Source organism: Anopheles funestus, chromosome X (genome assembly GCF_943734845.2).
Source record: "Anopheles funestus chromosome X, idAnoFuneDA-416_04, whole genome shotgun sequence".
Lineage (NCBI taxonomy): Eukaryota > Metazoa > Arthropoda > Insecta > Diptera > Culicidae > Anopheles > Anopheles funestus.
In genome coordinates, this window is record NC_064597.1 from 15,003,534 (window position 1) to 15,025,051 (window position 21,518).

A 21,518-nucleotide genomic window follows, 5' to 3' on the forward strand; every position below is an offset into this window, starting at 1 on the left:
ATTTTACCTCTCCCCTCCTTCTCTCCCTCGCTCCTCAAACTACCATCTCTCTGTCCTATCCTAGCGTTGCTTGTTCAACAATTTTTGTTGTTGTTGTTGTTTCAAACATTTCTCTTCAGTTCATTTTCAATCCTTCCAGGCAGATGGGAAAATGTCAACCCTCGCAATACACAGGCAAGATAGTGCATCACTATCTCTTTGCTAAACGAAAAGATGGAGGAATACAAAAAAAACGCACCCCCCCACATAGGCAGAAACAAAAAGGGGGGGATTGCGGGGGTGGGTAAATAAAATGGGAAAAGTCTTTTTCCAAGCTGCATCCTTTTGCGGTTCAATTCACGCTTGTCAGCATTCGCTGCTGGCGCAGCGTGGAATGACGCGGTTTCCGCCCCAAACTCCCCTTCCTCACGTCACCCCCTCATCATTCCCAATTTTTACTTCCTTACCATTCATCATTGTTGAAGGGAAATCTTCTGGGTGGTTGGAAGGAAAGCTTTGCACGGGTGAGAAGGAAGGGGAGGGGGAGGGAAGGGGGGGATGGGCGGACGGTACAAGGAATTGCACAACGCGCAAAAGACACACGGACGTGCACCGGCTGGCGCAAGGACGCGAACGTGCACGCCAAGGACGACAACGACGGCGATGCTGTTGTCTCTCAATCATTTCACCAAAGCCTTGCACACCGTGCACACAACAATAGTTCCAGGCAGTTTTTATGCTGATTGTGATTTCGAACCTTTATACACACAGCCACGCGCAAACGGCATAAATATAGAAGAGTAGGGAGAAAGGGGGGGCGGGGGAGAGGGTTGGGGTTGGAATGGCGGGAAAAAAAAGATGAAGTATACTACTCACTGTCACTGGCAGCAGTTACCAATTTGACGCGTAACGCTTGACGGCAGGGTAACGTTTAGAGAGTGGAGCAAAAGGTCTTAAAAACGGATACATGAAAATATGATTCCACCATCGTTAAAAGCGGGGGAGAGTGGGGGGTAGGGGGGGGAGGTTGCACCCTTTCCGCACTGTTGCACATTGTTCTCCGAAACCACACCAACACACACACACACATACATATATATAGATCCTTACAACATTCAAGCGCTAAATTACACATGTTGTGTGAAGAAGTTCCTTTCAATTTCGTCCCTAACCCCATCCTCGTGGCGGTGCGGTGTGGCTGATTTGATTTGATTATTTATTTCTCATTTTGTTAGTGTGTGTGTGTATGGGTGTGTTTTTCTTTCCTCATTTTTGCAACCGAACGCCAGCTAAGCAACAGTTGAATTTTGCTCCCTAAATTTTCCACCCACTTTCCCTCCTCCTTTCTACCCCGCTTTTGTCGTAAGTACGTGGGAATATTATTTTCCCAACCCCACCTCCCCCTCCCTCTTTTTTTTTCGTCATCGCCGCTTTTCGATTGTTCGAAGTAATTTCAATCTTTCATTCGTTTAGTATGAAAAAGCACGTGAGAAGTACTGGTACAGGATATGCCCTAGGTACTATTAAAACACTCGCCATACACACACACACAGAAAAAGAGAAACACCCACAGATACGTTTTCCCTAGACGGTGCTACCAAAGCAACAAATATTCATTATGTTAATCAAGAGGTAGCAGCCGCAACATTATCATCGCAGCAACCAACGCTTGCCCAAAATGAGACAGACAAGCGGGAAATATTTTCCGGGAAAATCAAGTACAGAGGGTTCAGTGAGGAAAAAACCCTTGATGCGAGAGGGGGGGGGGGGGGGGGGGAGGTTGTTGGAGGAACGAATTTAACGAACTTTACCGTGTCTATTGTTAAACCGTGAAGTAGCAGGAAACAGAATTATAATCCCAACCCACACCACACAAATCACCCGCCTTCCTCCCCTATTCCCCTTAACCACCAAGGGTTGGTAACCCCCTGGTCACCCTTCATCCGGATATTGGCACTTCCTTCACCGTGCTTTCCCACCTGTGCGATGTGAGTTTTCTTTTCTGTATACCGAGAGAGAGAGATAGAGAGAGGAAGAGAGAGAGAGAGAGAGAAAACCAAAACAAAAAGCTAACACCCAGAATGAAAGAGACAGGGGACCAATAATCGGGTTTCGAGATAAAGTGGAACAAAAACCGAAAAAGAAGTTTGCGCTCAAGATTTTCCACTTATTTGCCTTTTGATTCATTCCCCCTACCGCTCTCTCTTCCCTTCCTTTTTTAGCTTCTCCTCCCTTAAAAAGTCTCGTACGTTCCCATCAATAGGAAGGAAGGGACATAAGAACAACAGTAAAAATAAAAGAAAATGAGTAGACCGACATTTCATTCTCATTTCTTTTCTTACTCTCGTTACACACACAGGCACACAAACACAAAATCATGATAAATAATAATATTTGTTACACGTTTCCCTCCCCCCTTTCCAATCCACTTCGCTTTCTTCTCCGCTTGGTTTTCTTTCTCCTTCTCGCCCCCACACGCATTCTCGCCAATGCTTTTGTTGTATTTTTTTTTGCCTCTCCTTTTTCTGTCCGTGTATACCATTCGATCATTCAGGTCTTTGGCATTCATTTATCTTCTTTGTGTCCCGCATACGAAGCGAACACGACAGTTGCAAATAAAAGAATGTGAAAAATAAAAGCGCGAGGATTAAATGGAAGAAAATATCCCAAGTGCCTTATTTGCTTACGGGCACTTTCCCACCCCTCCCCCCCCCCCTCCTCATTTTGTCGAATGGCGGTGAAGCTTTTTCTCCATTTGCTTTTGTAACGTTTTGTTGCAAATCTGCTGCGCGAGGTTGATTTCTTGCATTCCTGGTTTTTTTTTCATCTCACTCGCACACTGTTATCCTTATGTTTCTTTGCTGTAAAGTTTTATGAATGTACAAATTTTTACTTCGCTTGTTTCATGGAAAAGAAGAATGGCAAAATGTCTAACTTTTCATCGCATTTCCCACTTTAAAGAACAACAATTTTCTTTCCTATTTTTTTTTTTCACATAATTCCTCTTCATGGCTTTTTCTCCTTAAAACATAAAAAGTCTCCTTTAAACAAAAAAAAATAAAAAAAACCTTTAAATTAAACCATACAGTTGCAAAAGTTTATTATACTATATAAGTCAATTTCCGGATTTCTACAAATACAAAAAGGGAAACCAGTTTCATGAATGGTTTCAATGTCTTCAAATATTTGCTTGTTAAACCGATGACGCACAAACAACAAAAGCTCAATTGCATTCGTGAGCTTAACCTCAAATGTTTGTGCAGTCGAAAAGTTTTTTTTCCTATTTGCAGGTAGCTAGAGATAAAGATAAGATAAGATCAAACGAATTCTCTTAAACCCCCCACACCAACCCCTCCTTTCCCCCCTTTTCCCTCTCTCTCGTTCAATCTCTGCAAACTTTTCGTATTGTTTGTGTTTGTGGGGAAGATTAAGAGGAAAAGCTGAACCGTTTTGCCGTTCGTGGTTCCGAACATCCTTCAGAAACCGAGAAACAGATTGAGTATTGGGAAAGGTAAATTCTACGAACACCATATATCCTTGACGGCGCAGGCCAGGCATGCGATTTTGGGCCGGGTCTAACAAGCTCATTAAGGTTCGTCGCTTGGTCCGTCGCTTACGTCCGCCAAGGGTGAGCTTTCGCTAATTAATTCAATTAATTAACGTCAAGCGCAGTGCGAGCGCAATGTGCCCCGTTCTACCCGTGTGTACCTTCCTTCCGCCCCGTTTCTGTGCCTTTAGAGCGAAACACCGACAATCGAGAAAACGCCGATACGTGCGCACACCTACCACAACCGTCTCAGGCGAGAAAATCAAGCGAAAGATCAGACACAGTACAGTTATCGCAAAGTGACGCACAGTGACTGTCCGGAAAAATTTAGACATTCTACTCTGTTTGCGAATTAAACAATTCTGGGAAAATAGTAGAAAGCAACAAGTACGAAGAAATATTAAATGACGCCATGTTTTTTTTTATTCGATGTAATTGAGGTTCCCCGCTTGTATAAAGTCGTTTATTTTTAGTGTGCTTAAATTAAATTTCCTGGCAGGTTTGTTGAAGTTTCATATGGCACAATATGAAAATGGGGATTAAGATATATTTTCACTGTTCTAACTCATTGTATTTTTAGTAGAATACAACAGCAGCATCAAATAAAAACAAAAAAGACATTTAGAAATACAAAAACACACTCACACGTGTCTGAATACCATACGGAAGCGAATATATCTTACTCAATTCTATTAATTATCATTAAGCGCCCAAGGACATCCTCCGTACGTCCTTCTCCGTGCACTGTCGGCAGCATTGTTGATAGAGCGCTGTGTTTTACGTACACCAGTAACTAAAATTGTTCGTTTACTTACCTTTGCTTTCCGTTTTTCTTCCCTACCACATCCCACAGAAACACCATCAATCAGCAAAGTTCGACCGTTGATAACACCCGCCAGTCTGCAGGTCAGCTCACGAGGCCGCGTCGTCTTTAGTATCGTGCCAGCGACAGGTGGGCAGCAGCACCAAACGCACGAAACGTCAGCGGGACAAGAGGCACCGGACGCTACCGAGGAACCTTTCCTATCGCCCGAGTACATCAATTCACTCGGCAAAACCATCCAGTTCAGTGAATCCGATGTCGAAAAGGTAAGTAACGTGGTTACGAGGATGCGGAAAAATGGGGGAGGGGGGGGGGGGGCGGGGTGGAGAAGCATGGAAATGAACGCAACACTAACCTGTTGCAGGGAAAAGCATGAGGTTGAGAGCAATTTTTTTTTATTCGCCATTTTGATGCGATGCATTTTGAAGAACAGTTCAGCAATCCATTTAAACGTAGCGCAACGGCGTAGCAGAGAACAAGGGAAGAACAAGGCGAATGAAGAGGAGGAAAACAACCCGCAATGCGCGCTGTTAGGGTGATTGTTTTCAGCGGTAAAATCTCGCTCTCATCCAATACAATAACAATAATTGCATTTCAATTCAATTCGTTTTTTTTTTGTTTTGCCTTTTTTATGCTGCTTGTCGCTTGTTTTCCATTTGCAAGCGTACCGTTCAAGGTGACAAGAGTCGCAGTGGTAGGAAAGCTGTCCAATCATGTCCGTCATCCATCATCCAGCAGGAGCATCGGCTTCGAAACGCTTTCGGTTAAAGCCAGCAATAGTAATGGACATTCGATTAAAATTTTGTCCGATTTTCTGTTTTTCTGTTTTTTACACTTTTTTTGTTGTTGTTGTGTATGATCGTCCGGTCCGAACACTAATTCGACACGATTTGACATAAGACTTGTCAAAAAAAAGTGACAGCAACGGTATTGTCCGTGCTGTCCTGCCAATAAACCAATCACTTTTCCTTAATCGAGTCACTGCGCACTGCAAGTTTGAAATTTTTATCGGAAGCTGTCTTTCAATCATGACGCTTATTCTCTTTTCTGTTACTGTCTCTCTCTCTCTCTTTGTAGATGTGGATTTACTCGCTCGGTGTGACACTGCAGCGCACTGTGTCATCGTTTGCCGTCAACCATCAGCAGCATCAGCACCGACAGCAACAGCAGCAGGAATACGATGGAGCCCTTCATCTGCAGACCGAGGATACGCTCACACCGCTCGATCACGTCGTGTTGGCGATGTGCGAAGCGAACCTATACCAACGTGCCAGCTTGATGTTTCTGCTCGATGTAAGTGCTGCCAATGAGCGGTGAACGTTACATATTTCTCCAGCTTCCATTACAAAAAAAGAATTCAACATGTTGAGAAACCCTGCAAAATGGAGACGACGCTTGACTAATTTCCTGCAGGAAGTATTCCACTTCCAGGCTTGAGCTTGATCTACCCTTATTGTTCGATTATGTTTACCCATCCGGGGGAGCGATACATTAGACCAACGGATAGAATGTGTTCCGCTGTACCGTCTCTACCGGGTATCGGGGAATACGCAAACTAATAAGCAACATTCCGCATACTCCGAGTCTGCTAATAACTTCGTACACTACACGGAAATATGCCACCTTACACTACGAAGCACTATCGCGCACAGCTTAACACGAAGCTAAACATATCCGTGGTGAGACATTCTTCCCTCGCCTGTACGTTCAAATGCACCAAAGCTGCAAACGCTGCAGCTGCAGCTTGCCAAACATCTCAACACATTCCAATGTGTTTGAGTGAAGAATGCTGTCGAAATGGTAAAATTGTTGTGTGTTTTTACCGATACCAGGATGTGCCGGAACTCGTTCGTTTGGATAGTCAACATTTTGGAGAAGGGGGGGAAAACGTTAAAGAGTTCCTTCTATCACTATCATATAGAAGACGTGGGCGAAAGATGGCAGTGGAGCAATCTTTTGGTGTTTTGATAAATGGCGGAATGTTAGCAGAGTGCAAAACATCCATATCCGGCCGAATAGCTAGTCCCGAACTGAAGATGTACCTAGTGTCTATATTTTTGGACCGTGCTCAAGAAAACGGGCTAAAAGTTAAACATGTTGCCCACTCAGTTATGCACAACTGGTTTACTAATTAATTCTTTTAGGAGCAAAAGGAGCAAATATTGAGCTTCTGTTTTTTTTTTTTTGCTATTTAAAATGCCTTCCTGACACGCCATGTAGCCTAGCGTGGGCACCATGCACCCACGTAGAAGCTGATCACAATTACAGAGTGGCTAATTTTGTGTTCGTTAAATTTCATTAAAAATTCGTCATTAGTACATGGTGGGAAATGAGCTGTTTTCGCTCATTTTCTCTCTCTTGTTTTTTTTTCTTTTTCGTCATACATTCAACAGGCCGTCCTTTCAAAAAAGGAGATCTAAAAGAAAATATTCATTTACAGTACCACCTTGCTCACATGTTACTGCAGCTAACGTTCGATTGTGAAATTTTTCGTAATCAGCATAATAATAACAACAAAATTCACAGCAATTACGGAAAAGCAAAAACATTCTCCTTCTACCCTGATCCCCACCCCCTCATCATGTCTTACCCCCGCGTCCCCGCGGTCAATGCACTTTTCAGCATCAGCAATATTAAACCGTTCCGTTTCTTTGACCGTAGGGAAGGACTCGCAGGCCGGTGTATACATTTTCGAAATTAGCCTTGTACCACATTGAACATTTCATTCACTACCTCCGTTTCTCGCCCTTTCGCGCTGCCCTTATTCAAAATTGTAAGGGAAACCAATTGTACGAGATGAGCGAAAAAGGAACGAGCGAGAAAAGGAACACATACAAATGCGCGTTGGAAACAATAAGCAAAAAATCCGCCCTCCCCCTCCTCCCCACACCCCCCCAAAATGGAGGTCATTTTGTGCCTGGGCACTGATGAATCAAATGGACGCATTTCAATGCGGTCCGCGGCCGTTAATTAAAAACTTTAATTTAGTTTCGCACTCGTTTTCGGTTTTTGGTTGTCGGCCCACACACACACACACACACACACACACACACACACACAAAATGAAGTCAAAGGCGCGATAGAAATTTCTGCATGTCAAATCCATCAAAGGATGGAGGAAAAGCGGGAAAAAGGGGAAACAAGAAAGGAGTGGGGGGTGAGACTTTTCCGTTCAGGATGATGGTTCCAATCAAATGTGTCTCCCATTTTCATTTCGATTGTTCGAGAGTTCGATTTGCTCTACTTCCTTTTTTTTATTTGAAAAAAAACACAGGAAGGGGACGTGCATGCATACAATGCAAAGTGGCATTTTTCCCGTGTATAAATTAGAAATTCGCTTGAAAATGTCAACTCATACCGAATGGAAAATATAAAACCCATAGCAAACTTAATAAAATGACACCGGTTAGAGAAAAAAAGGAAAAACAATAACATGACAAAGAGAGTTGTAAAATATACGCTGAATTGATTTTAGCTCGTTTGATGTTACTCTGTGTGTGTGTTTTTTTTTTTATTTTACCCTTCTAACATACACAACAGGGGAGGCTTTTTCATAGCAAAAAACAATGAAAAGCTATCATGGCCGACGGTATCGCCTATGTACGCAGCACACAAGGTTACAATTTTAAAACGTACGGAAACGATCGCAACGGAACGCTAAATATTACTTTTTTCCCTTCCCCGGAAAACACATGCATGACTCCATAACATGCAACACTTGTCACACGGGTTGGGAAAATTTAGTGACAGATTTATTTCCCGCTAGATCTCCTCTTTCTCTCTCTCTCTCTCTATCTCTTTCTCTCTCTTTTTTCTCTCTCTTTCTATCTATCTATCCCAACAAAACAATACGAACCCAACACTCGTTCACACTTAATCCTGTTTGAATGTAGCAAAACTTTTTTGGGAAAAATTATGCGTTTTCCGTTGAATTTTTGTTTTCTTTCGTTCTCCGGCACCCAAAATATGACTGGGAAAATGCATTTGGCATGATGATGATGATATAAAGCGCACCAGCACGGTACTTTCGGGCTGTGCCATTGTAGTCGCCATTGATAAGATATTCGTTTGGAAAATGCACCACCACCACCACGTTATCGTTGTGGGCAGGGGGAAAACCATTTTAAGCACTAAACAATAGGGCTCGCATGAAAACAAAAGAAAGCGGGAAAAATTGGTGAATTGGCCTCCATCGAATGCGTTCGATCCAGTTACCCAATCCCATGTGTGTGTGTGTGTGTGTATGTTGGAAAATTGATTCATACTTTACAAACCCTCTTCTCCCTGCCCCGTTTTCTAAAGTCTTTTTTCCATCGGAAAAAAAAGAAAAAAAGCCACATCGATTGGCCACTGGCCAGAAAAACAGAAAACAAGGCGGGCATTTTCTTCTTCTACGGGAAAACCTCGTCTGTCGTTCATACTGGCATGCACACACACACACATAAACACCCACGTATCGGAAAATCATTTTCCACTTCATAAGGTTTCACTTTTCACTTTGAGCCTGGCTGTTGTTTTTCCACCTTTTTCCTTCCCTCCCAACCGAACACCCCCTCTCTCTCCGTTGAGGTGTGGGGGTCTGTGGTTTATCGGGCTAAGCCCGAGCGAGGCAAGGTTCTCGCTTTGGTCACTTCCCCCTCCCCCCCCCTTCCCACCCCATTCGCCATCTCGCCTCCATCCCCATCCTTTCTTTACATTCCTCTCACACTCGTAACACAGCACCACTGAAACTGATTTATTGTTTCCCATGGCTTCCTAAGTTTGCGCCTCATAGGACCATGCCTCGGAACGTTTGCTTCGAATGTCAAATAGCGTTACCCAGTGTGTATGCATGTATATATATGGGTGTGTGTGTGTGTATGTGAATATAGGATCGCTTTTCCAGCAGTTACCAGCTCGATATTTCCGGACACTTCTGGAAGAGGCTGTCGAAGCATTTGAACGCTAAAAAAAGAGAGAGAGAGATAGAGAGAGAAGGATATAGCGTACAGAAGGGAAAGAAATAGTTTTCCCTGTAGTGGTGTGAGGAACGGGTGGATGTTAGAATTGTACGAAACCGGCCGAAGTATGGTGGTTCGAGGTTAGTTTCAAATATAATAAATAACTTCCAATTGAATAGGAAGTGTTCTGTGCACGAAAAATGGTACCTCTTGCAAGCTGGTGCATGAACAGGAAGGAAGGAAAGGGAGAGAATGGAGTTGCTTGAACATCGGGACGTGTTTTGCAATCATGGCCGGCAAGTATCGCCCGTTAATCCTTTGTGGGAACGGCAATTTTAGCACACACATTCCTGAACCCGCATGGTAAGAAGAGTAGTTTTCCCCCTTCTAGGACCCCCCCCCCCCCCCCCCCAATCGTTTTTCCCCTCCATTTTGGAAGAAGTTTTCGTCATTTTTTTCTCTCTTCATTTCATGCCGTTAAAGGGAAATGTGAAAGAGGTCGGTTTTTTTCCACGAACATCGTTCTCTATAACCCGGTACCGGTGTGGTTGCCCGCCAATATGTTTCTACTTCAAATGAGATGTGTTGCCGGTCCGTCGATGAATCCATTTTTCATGTGAACGATTTCTGGCCGCCTTACCTTTTTGGGACAGAGCACCCAAGTAAGGACCAATCAGCATTAAAGAGAGTGACCTTACTACCCGTCCTCCTGCTCCCTTAATACATCCTGATGGACAACCAAACATGGAAAAGCTATATCCCAACGACATCGTGCAGTTTTTTTCTTCCATTGCCACACAATCCAAAACTGACTAAAATTATGAGTCAAGTTCTCAGTCCCGCTCGGGAAACACCATTCAACAACTTATTGCTTTCCTTTTTTTTTTGCTCGATTTTCGACCACGGGTTCACTAAAATGGAAGAATAACGACCTGAACAATAACGAGAGATACAAGATGGCAAGGAAGCGAAACAAAAAAAAAAGAAGCGTTTTGTCCCCGTAATCGGGCTGCCACTCACGTGCTGGGCGTTTTCTTTGACCCTTTCCCCCCGCGCGACTGGTGCTGATCCCGCGGCATCACATTAAAAACGTTTAATTTTCCTTCCCACACACAACCATTTTTCCCATCAAATGGATGGCGAAACCATTTGCGAACCTTTGGCGCACGGCCTGCTCCATCAGCTGACAGTGCCGTGACAAATACGCGCGCTCTTCGAACGAATACAAATGGTGGTAACACGCGGCCTTTTGTGTGTGTGTATGTGTTCTGTGGAAATTGATGGCCTGTTGATGATGTAGCGCCACCCAAAACCGCACAGCACAACTCGAAGGACTAAAATGGGAGAAATTGAACAACCCCTTCTTAAACTTACAGTGCTGAAGTTGAAGTGGAATTTCCATTTATCTTACTTTTGTGCCTTTTGTGAATTAGAAAAATAACAAACAAGGACGAAGAAAGGAGAACGGTGTGAAGAAGTGAAAGAAAGTTAGGAAAACAAAATGGTCACCATGAAGTAATTCATGTTGATTGTTACTGAAAAAGTAATACGGTTTGCCTGTTGTCACATAACCCAGGGCAAGGGAAGGATGTGCGGAATGGCAGATGTGTGTGATGGAGTGGAGAGTTCAACATGTTGCTGCGTAATCTTCTAACCATCCGCAAAAGACCAATCAACCCTCACCTTCTCGCGGCAAGAGGAAGCTTTTTTTTCTTTCCCTGTACTAAGAAAAATGGAGGAAAACACAAACTGTGTTGGCTGTCACATTTTCACAGAAAATTTGACAGCTATTACCTTACGGTCCGAACCGAACGGGTCCGTTCTTTGTGTATCACTTTACTTTCCCCCAACAAATACGAAGCCACAACGCTATCCTTAAGAATGTGGGAGCAGGAGGGGGGGCGGAGGATAGAGGGTGGAATGGAAAAGGGTTATGGCTCATCTTGTTCTTGATTAATGATCGGAAAATGCAAATCACAACCCATTCAACAAAAAAAGAGAAATACAAAAACCTTTCCACAACTTTCAAAGCTTGCTTGGTTGACTGTCTACCCGGGTGGGAGAAAGAGAGCTCCTGAAGGAGACAGAGTGTGGGGTCCTTTGGTGTGGGTTCGGTTTTCCTTTCCAATTTCCCGCAGCTAATCGTAAAACGATCATCCTTTAATCTAATCCTCGTTGGCGCAACAGTTCTTCGATGGTGCAAACGAGATGAATGAAGACTTTTGAAGTGGGTGGGCCGAGCGTGAGTGAAAAGACGCATGAATAAGATATTGCTCCCCAAACATACACACAGGAGGGCGTCATCTGTCCATTTTTTCGATTGTTTTTTTTTCTTCTTTCTTTGGGCGACACACAAAGACAAAAAAACAAGAAAACGAAAAAGAAACATATTTGTCTTGAGGCATTTTGAACAAGTCTGCCGCTCGGTTTGGATGTTATTTTGGTTTGATACGCCTTTTTGAACAGTTGGAATGTGTCTAGTTTGTTACTCCTACTTTATTGTTGGTGGTGAGTAAAATTCTTACCCTATCCTTCCATTTCTAGGATGAGTAAGTTTTATTTAGGAGTACCTTCAGTTCGAACCTTAATCTTCTAGCTTCAGTTCTAGTAAAAATAGCAGGAACTCAATTTAGTATCAGAACGCGTGTGCTGGTGACAGGCTGTTACAATTTTTGCCTTCTTTTCTTACACCTGTTACACAGGTACCGTAGTCTTATTCTAGGAATTTTCTTCCCAAGTGCCTTCTAATGATGGAGAAATACTCAATTTCACCCGGAGTTGGATCATTCCGGAGTTAACTCCGAAGTAACTCCAGAGTGACTCTGGCATTATTAACGACGGGGAGGGGGTGCTGTAACGGGAATGGGGGGTGGGGGGAGTGCGCCCGCCCAGTGACCTAAGTTGAATCCGAAGTTAAAATCGGAGATTACTCCGTAGTTAACTCAGGATTCAGCTCCGGCGACAACTTCGGAGTAATTCGATATCAACTCCGGATTACTCCAGAATAAGCTCCGGATTTTTCCCGGAGTTGAATCCGAATTTAAAATCGGAGATTACTCCGGAATTAACTCTCCAGAGTTAACTCCAGAGTTCAACTCCAGAGTCAGCTTCGAAGTAATCCGGTATCAACTCCAGAGTAATTCGGAGTAAACTCCAGAATAAGCTCCGAATTTATCTTGGTGTTGAATCCGGTGTTTATACGTCGGAGTCGGAGTTCCCATCACTAGTGCCATCACAATCTGTTTTTCTTATATACGTGCATATACCTGTCACTAAGTAGTTCCTAAACAACAGGACAATTCGGTTAAGAATCATCAGCAGTAACTATCGGAAATAGGTCACCTAATGCACCGTACACATCGCCCTGTGCTTCCCGCAGTGCCTGCACAATCGTAGCCTCCGTCAGCTGTTCGAAATCGTTTACCTCGCCGACGGACACGAACCCGCACAGTTCGAGAAACGCGGCATTGAACGAACAGGCGACCTTATTAACGCACTGCTTCGACCGGGGAAACACAAACGCACGTATTTCTACACCGTGCTGCAGATGGTCCCAGGTCCAGAAAAGGTTATGTGCCATCTTACGGTCCAGCAGTGTATCGATCAGCTTCTGCAATCCGCTACAAACACGCTCAAGGTCACGGGCTGGATCACGCAGTACGAAACAATAACCTTGGGCGGGAACATGGTCCGGTAAGCGATACAGCAGCGGCATACCACGTACCGCTATCAGCTCCTGAGGATGAAGAATGGGGAAATTAGTTTAGGAATTGATGCTCTATTGCGTTTATCGTTCGGTGGTCTTATATACCGTACGCTGCACGTAGAGATCCGTATCGATGCGAAGCAGATGTAGATGGAGATGATTGACGGAGGCCTGTGCACCGGGACTGTTGTAACCGATCCGGTAGCGGCGGTCCGGCAGGCGTAGCAATAGCTCGAACGCCACACGTATCCCTTCCGGTGTGAGTAGCTGCGAATGGGAACCCTGTCGGTTCGGTACCACCAGCGAATGGTACACCGTCACCGGACTGTTGTTGATCAGTACCGTTGTCGGGAATGGACAGAACAGTTCCAGCTGTATCTCGGCTGGATCTACACGGTTAAAGTTGAACCGGGATGCGTCGAAGGGTGCATCCAGCAGAAATGCATGCGGCTGCCGACGTTCTGTCAGTCGTTCCCGGTTAAGCTGGCAGTGGCAAAGAATTATTTAGGTTCGTGGATTGAAGAAGGACCAAAAAGCGTTTAACAGCTTACCAAAATGAGAAAACCAAACTTTCCGTCAGCCACTCGCTCACGTTCGATGTTAAGATGGTAGCGAAAGCCGACACCGGCATCATGTCTTTCGGACCAGGTTGTTTCTAACAGACGCTGTAATTGGGGATCAGCACATGCATCTTCCAGTGAGCTGGACAGTGTGTATGTAGGACACGTCTTCAACATGCTATGAGTCACAGTTTAAACACACAGCTTTCGAGTAACCCTGTATGCAAAGAACGTTAGAGAATTACTGAGATACTGAGTTACTGTATTACTGAGAATAGGTTAATTTGATACTACACAAGGTTGCTATACGTTGTTGAATTTTCTTCGACATCATCATTTTTCCAATAGAAGCTTTGAAGTATTGATTATTTTTTAACACAATGCTCGTTTCAGATCATATCGGACTACTGCAAGAACCATCATCTGTACAAGCCGTTTTCCCACATGCTGATCGACCTGTTCCGTGAGGTTGTCTCATCAGCGGAACCAAATCGCCCATCGCCCATCGGACAACCTCCGGAGCTGAAAATCAAGCGTTCGATCGAGTCGTTCGAAGAGCAGAAGTACGTTGAAAGCTTTACAATGAAATCATTTTCTTTTTTCCTTCTTTTACTATAGAAGAATCGTTTAAAAATCTCATTTCACCTCCACAGAAGCGACACCGATTCGGGTCGTTCGTCTGACCATGGTGAGTTGCTGGAGGTGCACCGGAAAAAGGAACCGCCAGGTGTCCGGATGCAGCTAAACGCAGCTGGTCAACAGCAACAGCAGCAAAGCTATGGCCCAGTCGTCTGCTCCAGTGAAGATTACCGCGAGTACGGCCAAACCACGGCAGCAACACTGCTAAAGGTAAAACGGCCACCAACGGTTAACAATCCGGCCGAGCAGAGGTTCTGCTCGTTGCCGAGACCACCCTACGACAGGCATCAGCAGCAACCCGGTACGCTGGTTCCCGAACCGTATCCCAACTACCACACCATCTCCTACACCAAGAGTGTGCCGCGGCCGACTGACAGCACCGGACAGCAACCGGAACAGCAGCCCCAGGGCGTTACGGTACGGCGGCGACACAATGCGGAACTGCTGGCGGCCCGAAGAAGAGCCGACTACCGCCGGAACACCATCGACGTAACGATGGTGGAGGTAAAGATGGCGGAAGCGGCAGCAGAACGTCAACAGCATGCAGTGCACCACCAGCAATCATCCTATCTGACCGGCCCGGGCCGATTGATCCCGTCCAAGTCGATCAATCATCTGGCGAGTCTTGCCAGTGGTGGATGTGATGCATCCGCTCCACTCGACCAGAGCAGCTTCAATGCCACCTCTATGCCCAGTGAGTAGTGAGCAACAAAAACCCCCGGTACAGCAATAAAAAACTCTTTCTTTCTATTGTCCAGATCTCGGTATACCGCTGACGACGACGGTTTCGATCGCCACGCAGACCGCTCAGTGCAATAGTCGAAAGCAGCCGGAACTTACCCACACAAACGATGGTATCGAACCGGCAACAACCCACAAGGGACCGGAGTTCATTGTAAATTCCCACTCAGCACCAAAGTCTATTGATCTCACCGACGCAAAGGTACGGTTCCTCGTGTGCTTTGTTTTGTCGAAACGAAAAAGTAACCAAACACTTGTTTTTGCACCCTTTTTGATACCTTACTTATAGACACAGCATCGCAGAATTGTAACGATTCTACTGCTAAACGGTACCAAAGTGAACGTCACGTGCAATCCAACGACCACACTCGCCCGCCACATCTTTGAAGCGATTCTACGGCTGGAAGGATTGGGCGAAAACTTCTTCCTCGGACTGTGCGCCCTTATCGGTGGCGATTTCGTCTTTCTGCCGCTTGATCTTAAGATCTATAAGGTAACAGGCAAAGCAAACGGTATCAAATCCCTTCATTAACGAGCATCCTAGTTTAACAAGCAAAATCACATTTTTTGACGAATATGTCTCCGTACGCTTTACGTACATGTCGTTTCGCGTGAACAAAGACAGAGCGAGAGCAGAGAATATTTTTATTACAATATAACTTAATTTTATCAGGTTGATAAACGATTTATGTGTGGAACAGACTATTTTGTTTTTCATATAAATTGTATCGAAAAGATCCTTTCGTGCAACGACTTTATATGGACATTATATGGACGATAACAAGGTTTAAACTCGTTAAAAGAGGTTTAACTACGAGCATTCTCTCCTTCTCACTAATACTAATTTGGTTTTATTGCAGGTGGCGCCACAAATATGGATCAACACGTCCAAAAAGTCCACACCAATGGTGGAAAACGTTGTGTTTATGTTGTACGTGCGAATTAAATTTTTCCTGCCCACGTTACGTGGTGTAAGGTAAGTGAAGAAATTTTACTGTTGTTTGCAGTGAACATCAGAATCTAATTTTTCCCCCGTTACTTATCGACCGAATATTTCCGTTTACAGCTGTGTCGAGTCGCGGCATCTACTGTATCTACAGCTGCGTAAAAGCATCCTCGAGCGGCAAATACTGTGCGCCGAGGATGATCTGATCGCGCTCGGTGGGTTAGCGTTACAGTCCGAGATTGGCAGCTTCAAAGAGCACGTAAGAATCATGTTTTAACAGTGACAAAAGAAAAGCGATTATCTAATAACTGCTTCCATGTTTCTCGTCTATCAACTGTTTGTAGATGAAGTACTCGGAATATTTCACCATCTCGCACTACCTTCCGGAGGAGGTGTACCGAAAGAAACGCGAACTGGCACGCTATCTGCGCAATGCTCACTTTCACAAGCGTGGTCTACACCAGCGCGAAGCGGAACACAACTTCATCCGGTACGTGCAGGAGCTGAAGGAGTACGGGCTTCATCTGTACAGTGCGTCCTGGGCAACCGGCGAAGGTATGACGCTCGACGTGTACGTCGCCATTTCGCTCGCGGGTGTTGCCATCTTCGAGCGTAACGTGCGTTATCAGCCACGTGCCAGCCAGGAGCAGCAGGAGTGCCGTAACGGCAAGAACAGCTTCATGCGCCATCTGTACGCATTTTTCGATTGGCTCGAGATCGAAAACATTTGCTTCTCGAAGCATGCATTCTGTGTCGTGGTCCGGCGCAGCGAAACGCTCGGTTCGAAGAGTGACAAAAATCTGGTGAAGTACAAGCTGCGTATGGATGGTAGAAAGTACGTCGTAAAATCTCGTGTTTTTTTGTATTCTATCACCACAATTCCACCTAACATTCTTCTTTCTTTCACATTTTTCACTTTCGATGGTGTTTGTAGGAGCTATTTTGCCTTCAACCTAGCGTCAGAACATCACAAATTTTACATGAAGTTACGCAACTCGTTCATCTCGATAAAAACGCTTGCCAGCGAGCTGAACATCCCGATCGAGCAGCAGTCAAACGGTGGCATCGCCACAGCAACGGATGAGGATGGTCGCAAGAAGCGAACCGTAAGCGAACTGATAGACGCTAACCGTCCATCACCGGATCCGGCCGGGTTCGATGCGAAAAATATCGAAAAGATTGACAAACCATTCAAGACGACCGGATTGCGGGTACGCAATCTGAAAAAATCGATGCTCAACGATAACCGGTTGGCCCGACTACGTCAGCGCTTTCTGCTCAAGCGCTCGAAATCAACCGTCGAGCAGGGTAGTGCCGGTACGTCCGCACTGAATCTCACGGTGGAGATTACCAACCAGCAGAACCAGAACAAGGAGAATGAAAACCCATTTCTCGGCGATGAACTAGAGACAGTGGATGGTGGTGGCATTCACACAACTGTTTCTTCTCCCGGTGCTAGCGACCTGACACAATCGGGCACCACACTTCGGTCGCACCAATCGGGCAGTAGTTCATCGTACGGATACGAACAGCAACAACAGCAGCTACTATCACCGGAGGATTCACCGAAAACCACACACAGTATGAACCGCAACAAGGTAAAGATGGGCACGAAGGTGTTTTCGGCCCAGTTTTTGAACAAATCGTTCGATAATCTTGCTGCTGCCGCGGGTGGTACTGGTGCAATGCACGGCTTAACCGGTGCGGTCTCCTTCCAAAACGTGGCAAACATTAGCCGCAGCAGTAGCGGCTTTCTGCTGCACGAGGACGAAGGCGAAACGGTTGAGGGAACGCACAGCAACGCACATCAACCGCCACCATCACATCAGCTGATCGAAAGCAGTGTTGATGAGGTGCTATCGGTCAAGAGCAGTATGGGTTCGGTTTACTTTATGGAAAAGATCGACGAACAATCCGTTGGCGGAAGTGCCGAAACGTTACTCTCCCCGAAAGCGTGTGTCATACGTGAGTGCGATGGGAACGGAATGGAATACGTTTTTGTTCCAATGCAACACAATTTACAAACTTCCATTCATCTTTTCGATCATTGCAGAATCAAGCATCCGCAGTGAAAGCTGCCAGTTCGAGCTTCCGATGACGGACGAAACAATTTCCGATACGCTGCTGGAGAAGTTTAACAACATTAGCCAGTGTGGCGGTGCGTCAAACGATCGCATCCTGGCAACGGTGCTCATCGTGAAGGATGCCGTCATCGGTATGGAGCACGAGATGGGTCCCAGCCAGCGGCAGTTTTTATCGCGCAGCCAGGAATCGATTGCCCTGCCAGGCAAGTGGTCACTAACAGCGTCCAGCATCGCCAACACCACCCACGGTGATGAATTTGACGAACGTTTCCCGTACGCCACGATGGGTGTGCGGAAAAGAAACCGTGAGCAGCACGGCAACACCGCCACGAGATACACGCTCGGCATTAGCATCGTGCAAGGGAACGACAATAATGTGTACGTGAAGGATCTTGCACCCAACGGACCAGGAGCACGCAATGGTGTACGAGTGGGCGATCAGGTAACGTTAATATTTTCTTTTGCGTAATATAAGTTTTTACAAGTCAATTTTAAATGTTTATTAAATGCATTACAAACGATTTAAAGGTATAAAGTTTTTAGGCTTGGGCAATTCGGTTCTTTCTCATGAACGTGAGCGAACCAGTTCTTTCAATTAAATGAACTGAGCGTGAATCGCGATTCATTCACGACCTAGTAATACATGACGTTCTTAAATTCGACGGGTAGAGGTCGCTCATTCATTGAACGACCTATTTTGAACTGTTGAACTGAAGAACTGGCGAGAAGACCGATCTTTCGACGAAATTCGACGGACAGGTCGCTCATTGATTGAACGACCTACTGTGAACTGAAGAACTGTTATACCTTGATCAAATGAACGTAGATCGTTTGTTCTTTGCAATGAACTGAACGAACCGTACAATTCTGATTCTTTAAGAACACCTCTAGTCTTCTTCTTCTTGGCTTAACGACCATACAGGTCACGCCGGCCATTTCTGGCTTACTAGACTTATTTTACCACGTAGCCGGATAGTCAGTCCTTGCTACGGGGGAACGATCCGAATGGGATTTGAACCCGGTCCTGCCGTGTGGACCGGCGCCGTTTATCACATGCACCACCGGACCGCCCCCACACCTCTAGTACAAACATTAAAAATTGACTTTTTAAACTCTGCAAGATAGTCATCCCATACAGACATCCCCTTAAAAAGGTTTTTTTTTGTATACAGATCATTGCAGTGAACGGGAAATCATTGCTTAACCTACCGTACACCGAGTCGCTGAGCATACTGCAGCAAACAGGCCGAACGGTTGAGCTTGTACTGTCACAAATCTTTCAACGGTCACAACCATCACCACCGGTAGAGGAACAGCAGCAACAACAACTTCAACAGCCGCGTCCACCGACCGTAACCAAGTCGAACAGTCTGTACATTAAGAATGGTAGTCGATCAGCTACTAACACGCCCCTGCTGGATTCGCACCAGCAAACCTTACCACCGCCTCCGAGCTACACGAAACATTACGAGGATGGTGACCGACTGGCCAAATTTTACTCCCAACATCCCCAACAGCACACACATCAACGTAAACAGCATGTGGAAGGAATCGGTGATGGAGCCACTGTCCAACGGACCGGGGGTGACAGTGTGAGCCAGCGGTACACGAAAAACGTCGCCGATATTCTCCGTACGCGTAATCGAATTGCGCTTGCCGAACGGAGTCAGCAAACTTCCCAACAGCAACAACAACCACCTCCCGCATACGCTGGCCTCAGTGCCTCGAAAAGCATGCCCGACTTACCGAAGGTATGTGCGCTAAAGCTTAAAAGCTTTTACTTTTAAAAACTCCACACGGTTCTGATCAACCCGTTTCGACCTTTAAAATTTCGCAGATTCTTCAGGCGTACAGCAAACAACCGCCAACGTTCGGTGGTATACTGCTGCCGGCAGGTGTGGTTGGTCCGGTGCGGAACAGCACACGACTAGGATCATCGGTGAAGCTCCCGGGACACCAGTGTACAACAATGTCCCGCAAGTATACCGGCCCGACAAAGTATCCCGTGACACCGGCGAAGGACACGTTCAAAACTACCGTCGGTCCCATCCGGACGCAGCTGTCCCTCTCTAACGCTTCCGAGGACGAGCAGGTGTTCATCTAATCTTAATCCAAGTGCACAAATCCAGATGAAACATAAAGCAGACAGATAGAAGATTAGATAAATCGAGAGAGAGAGAGAGAGAGAGAGAGAGAGAGAGAAAGAGATTGAGAAAGAGAGAGAGAGAGAAAGAATGAGGAAAAGACGTAGTATGTCTTTCCCTTTCCTATTATATGAATGTCCTTAATTATGTTTATCGTTGTATTATTGTGTCGATTATTGTTTCTTCTTTCTCCCTCATTTCTCTCTATATCTCTCTCTCAATCTTGTCCGTGTGCCGTGTGTTGTGTGTGTATGTGTGTTTGCTTGTATGCTTTCGTTTAATAGATAGATACAGAAAATAAGGATAACGACACGCGCGAAAGGAACAACAACCCGCAAATAAACCAATATACCAAAATCCCCAAAACTTCTTGAAGCTCAGGGTCGCTTGCCACATTAAAGAAAGGCGTCCAAACATATATATACACGTATATGGCACAACAGCCAGCAAGTAGCTTTAGTAACCTTTCCTTTTTGCAGAAGACAGTGTTAATGTCCCACCCGGTTACTAGAAAGAAAGGCCTAGTAAATAAAAAAAATCAAACGAAGGCAAGCCAGATAGAGCATAACAAAAAAAGCAAAAGAGTATAGCGCAGTTTGAAGGCAGTTACTGTTCTGTTTTGTTACTGTAACGTTTTTGAGGTTGCGTAGCAGTAGTACGCGTCGTGTCGCATTGTGTAAGCAGCATTAGCCCGTTCTCTAGCTCGTTTCGCGTTTCCATTTGGACTTTTTTTTTGTTTTTTGTTATTGACGATAAGGCTTCTCCGTGTGCGTTTTTATGTTGTTATTGCTGTTGTTGTAGACGCCTACACACAATCAGGGTTGATCAGGGGCATTATTGTCTATAAAGCCGATAAATAGAATAGTCAGACATTGGAACAACAGCAACAATGAGCTAATACGTCAGCCAAATTTATGTTGGCTAATATTCACAATTTAATATGAGCTGCACGCTGCTGAAGCCTGCAATTACGGCTTGCCAACTATACTTACAGCGACACTCACAACATGTTTGCTATAGTTTGGTGCGCAAACAAGCAAAGTGAAAACCTCCGGAGATACCTATCATCTGTACGATTGAGATGTAGGCGCAAAAAACACGTCTTTAGTTCTTCCAGCGACCAACACCATTTACCCTGCTCCGTTCGTTCGTTCATGCGTAGCTTTAAGACCAGATGCTTCCTATTGAATTTAATGTAGCCACCAGTTAAGTTAAATCTGTGGATCTTCCAGAACTTGAAAAGGAACAAAACAAATCTAGATAGAAAAGAGAAATAATATTCATACGGTTTATCAATGTTACATGTGTTTGTGTATGTATGTGTGTGTGTATGTATGTATTTTATGTTGTTATGTCTATATGCAACCATGTTTGTTATGTCCGTTTCTAGCACTTGTCGCATTCACCTT

General features: G+C 45.1%; 2 protein-coding genes across 3 annotated transcripts in view; one reads left to right on the forward strand and one right to left on the reverse strand.

Moving 5' to 3' along the window:
- Window positions 1-21,388, forward strand: part of LOC125767322 (uncharacterized) — a 90,505-nt gene extending 69,117 nt beyond the window's left edge. For both annotated transcript variants that reach the window (XM_049433799.1, XM_049433806.1), the window contains exons 3-15: window positions 4,380-4,615; window positions 5,427-5,642; window positions 13,949-14,118; window positions 14,209-14,888; window positions 14,953-15,137; window positions 15,225-15,428; window positions 15,796-15,911; window positions 16,002-16,140; window positions 16,226-16,716; window positions 16,816-17,846; window positions 17,935-18,407; window positions 19,138-19,716; window positions 19,803-21,388. In XM_049433799.1, coding sequence (XP_049289756.1) covers window positions 4,380-4,615; window positions 5,427-5,642; window positions 13,949-14,118; window positions 14,209-14,888; window positions 14,953-15,137; window positions 15,225-15,428; window positions 15,796-15,911; window positions 16,002-16,140; window positions 16,226-16,716; window positions 16,816-17,846; window positions 17,935-18,407; window positions 19,138-19,716; window positions 19,803-20,069 — 4,787 coding nt within the window. In that variant the 3' untranslated portion in view covers window positions 20,070-21,388. The remainder of the gene's footprint in view (window positions 1-4,379; window positions 4,616-5,426; window positions 5,643-13,948; window positions 14,119-14,208; window positions 14,889-14,952; window positions 15,138-15,224; window positions 15,429-15,795; window positions 15,912-16,001; window positions 16,141-16,225; window positions 16,717-16,815; window positions 17,847-17,934; window positions 18,408-19,137; window positions 19,717-19,802) is intronic.
- LOC125767407 (GDP-D-glucose phosphorylase 1) lies at window positions 11,766-13,772 on the reverse strand. Its single transcript, XM_049433958.1, has 3 exons — window positions 13,547-13,772; window positions 13,101-13,478; window positions 11,766-13,025 (listed from the first exon to the last, which is right to left on the reverse strand). The coding sequence occupies exons 1-3, from the start codon at window positions 13,730-13,732 to the stop codon at window positions 12,594-12,596; spliced, it is 996 nt and encodes a 331-aa protein (XP_049289915.1). The 5' UTR covers window positions 13,733-13,772; the 3' UTR covers window positions 11,766-12,593.
- Window positions 21,389-21,518: the final 130 nt, after the last annotated feature.